This window comes from Gossypium arboreum, chromosome 10 (genome assembly GCF_025698485.1).
Source record: "Gossypium arboreum isolate Shixiya-1 chromosome 10, ASM2569848v2, whole genome shotgun sequence".
Lineage (NCBI taxonomy): Eukaryota > Viridiplantae > Streptophyta > Magnoliopsida > Malvales > Malvaceae > Gossypium > Gossypium arboreum.
Genome location: NC_069079.1, coordinates 52,385,746 through 52,388,452, shown reverse-complemented (window position 1 = coordinate 52,388,452; position 2,707 = coordinate 52,385,746). Strand labels below are relative to the sequence as shown.

At 29.9% G+C, this 2,707-nt stretch overlaps 1 protein-coding gene across 1 annotated transcript; it reads right to left on the bottom strand.

The window, feature by feature from the left end:
• Window positions 1-1,053: 1,053 nt before the first annotated feature.
• LOC108488795 (extensin-like) lies at window positions 1,054-2,242 on the bottom strand. Its single transcript, XM_017793082.2, has 2 exons — window positions 1,488-2,242; window positions 1,054-1,343 (listed from the first exon to the last, which is right to left on the bottom strand). Exons 1-2 carry the CDS (start codon window positions 2,209-2,211, stop codon window positions 1,312-1,314), a joined length of 756 nt encoding a protein of 251 aa, XP_017648571.2. The 5' UTR covers window positions 2,212-2,242; the 3' UTR covers window positions 1,054-1,311.
• Window positions 2,243-2,707: the final 465 nt, after the last annotated feature.

Here is a 2,707-nt window from a genome sequence, read left to right as displayed (position 1 = left end):
CCCTTAAGAATTATTTCCGTAAAACAATTGAAGATAATTCTCATGATTATATGTGTGAAAGTAACTTTACGGACAATAAAACAATTGCTAAAATAAAAATAACCATTATTTTATTCTAGTTTAAATTATTAACTTATTTATCATAAAATCTGATCCATTTGATTTTTCTAAAAAACATATTTTAATATCTACATTTGTAAAGCAAAATTTGAAAGGGCTGCTAAAAAATAAAATAATTGTTAGAATTTTTAATCGGCCATACACATATGTAGCTTCAAGTAAATGGAAAGTTATTTAATATATATATTGGAGAGTTTTTAAACTTCACAAACGAGTAAATTTAACTAATGTATTATAAAATGGTGTAAAAAATAAAAAATTAATTATATAAATAAATGTGATACTTATCACACCTTCAACATGCTTATAAAATAAAAAAAGATTCTACTAATATTCTATCAAAAGTAAATATTTATATTTTCTTTTCTAGTGATTTTTGGATATATTTTTATGGTTGTCAATTGTTAGTATTAAAATAATTTCAAACTTTATATGTAATATGTGAATACATTTGAACTTAAAATTAGCTGCCTTTCAATATACTCATGTATGCGATTTGATTAACAAAATGTGAGACAATCATAACTTGTAAATTAATTTGAGTGTTTATTAATAATAAATATTATTGAAAATATTATTAAATATTTAATTGAAATACTTATTAAATATAAAAAATTAAAAATATATATATTTTATTTTATAAAGACAATTTTGTCAAGTATCATTACATTCATAAGAAAATATATTTTTATCAGAATTTATTAGAAAGTGCCTAGTGAATCAAATATGTTAATATAAATTTTTTGATATTTTAATTAATATTTTTCTTTGTAAACTAATTTTTTTATCAAACACATTTTAAAAATCGTATTCTATTAAGATTTCAAACATGAGATAATATCTAACATTACGGAGTAAGCGCCTCGAAAAAAAATTAAATCTCAATTAAATCAAGCCCTTTGTCGTTTTTACATATTTTTAAGAGTTAACAAATAAATAAATAATCCAATTCCTTTTTATTCCAATAGTTTTGCAATGCATTGTACAATTTTCACGAGGGCAGGAACTATTATAAACCCAAAAAAACATCCTATATCCAAATAGGGTTGCCTAAGAAAATTTATACTTAACAAAATTTATGATTGGGTCAGGTAACGTGAAGGAAAATTTACTTTCTTTATTGAAAAAAGAAAAATAAGAAGGGAAAAAAAAATCTTCTAGCTGTCAAGGAGAGATCCCTATCTTCATCAATCAGTCGTACTCAAAATGGCAACTATCATAGCCTGTTGGTACAACAAAAGCAATTAATACAGAAACAAAAATGTCCAATTAAATAGCAATTCAATTCGTAATGTCTTCGCTGATTTCAAATTTTCATACTTAAAAAATAAATGATAATAATAAAAAAAAAAACAAAAGAAACTCACTTGGATCAACTGTGACAAGTATGGCAGTGCCTCCAAATTCACATGTACCACCAGAATACTTTGTTCTTTGCCAATAACTATTAAAAGCATAAGAAGCATGTGCATACAAAGTGTCAGGGTGAAAGCATGACCCACTAGGCTGAATGGAATTACAATCTGCTCCAGACCCACATGCATAGTTCATAGCTTCTTGAATTATTGGGTCAGGCACCGATGGCTTAGCCACGCACCATAAGGCTGTGCTTGGAGCCACATTGGGAGGTGGTGGACCCGTTGGTGGAGGGTACACTATTGGTGGTAAAAACACTGGTGGGCTTGGATTAAACCCAATTGGAGATGGGACATAGAATGGTGGGCTAATCACAATGGCTGGTGGACTGGGCTCATAAATTGTCGGTGTTGGTATCGCTTGCGGTGTGTTCGGGGTGGCCGAGAATTCAGGCGGGCTTGGACTGGTCCCAGTGGTGCTTGGTGGTGGGCTTAGGCCCGGAAGAGTAGGAGGGAAGCTAGGAGTGGACATTCCGATGGGAGTTGGAAGGGTTGAAGCAGGGGCATTAGGGGGACTACAATAAGGAGGATAATTTACAGGAGGTAGAGAATCAAAAGGTGGCAAAGAAAATGGTGAGCTTACTCTATATGGTTGAGTATTGGATACATCAGTAGGTTCAATCACTAGACTCATGAGCTTACTCATTAGTTGCAATTTGTTTGTGTGCTTTGTCATTGAACTTCTTCCATGTTTTAGATCTTTGACTAGTCCCATTGGTTTTCTTGCATCTAACCAAAGCAAAAACAAAGATATTTACAATTAATATCTCAAACTTAGGATAATAAAAGAGTTATAAATATTAAGATTCGAATATTGAATTTATTAGACACATCTTAAAAAGTGATTATATGAACCAACTGGATTAAAGTTCGGGTTTTATTTAAAAAATATAAAATGATGCCCATAATAAAATTTTTGTTAATTAAAAAAAGATTTAGATTACAGGTAAAAGTATTATGGAGACTCTTGTACTAAGAGTTAGATTGTATTTTTCCATCTCTACTCAAAAAATAGGCAAATTAGTCATTGTACGTTAGATCAAAGAGCAAATTGATCATTTCTGTTAAAACTTTCATTTATTTGTAATGTTAGAAACTAGTGTGGCTAACTGAATAACCAGACAGTAACACATGGCGTGCCATGTATATTTTATGATGACATAAAGAAACCA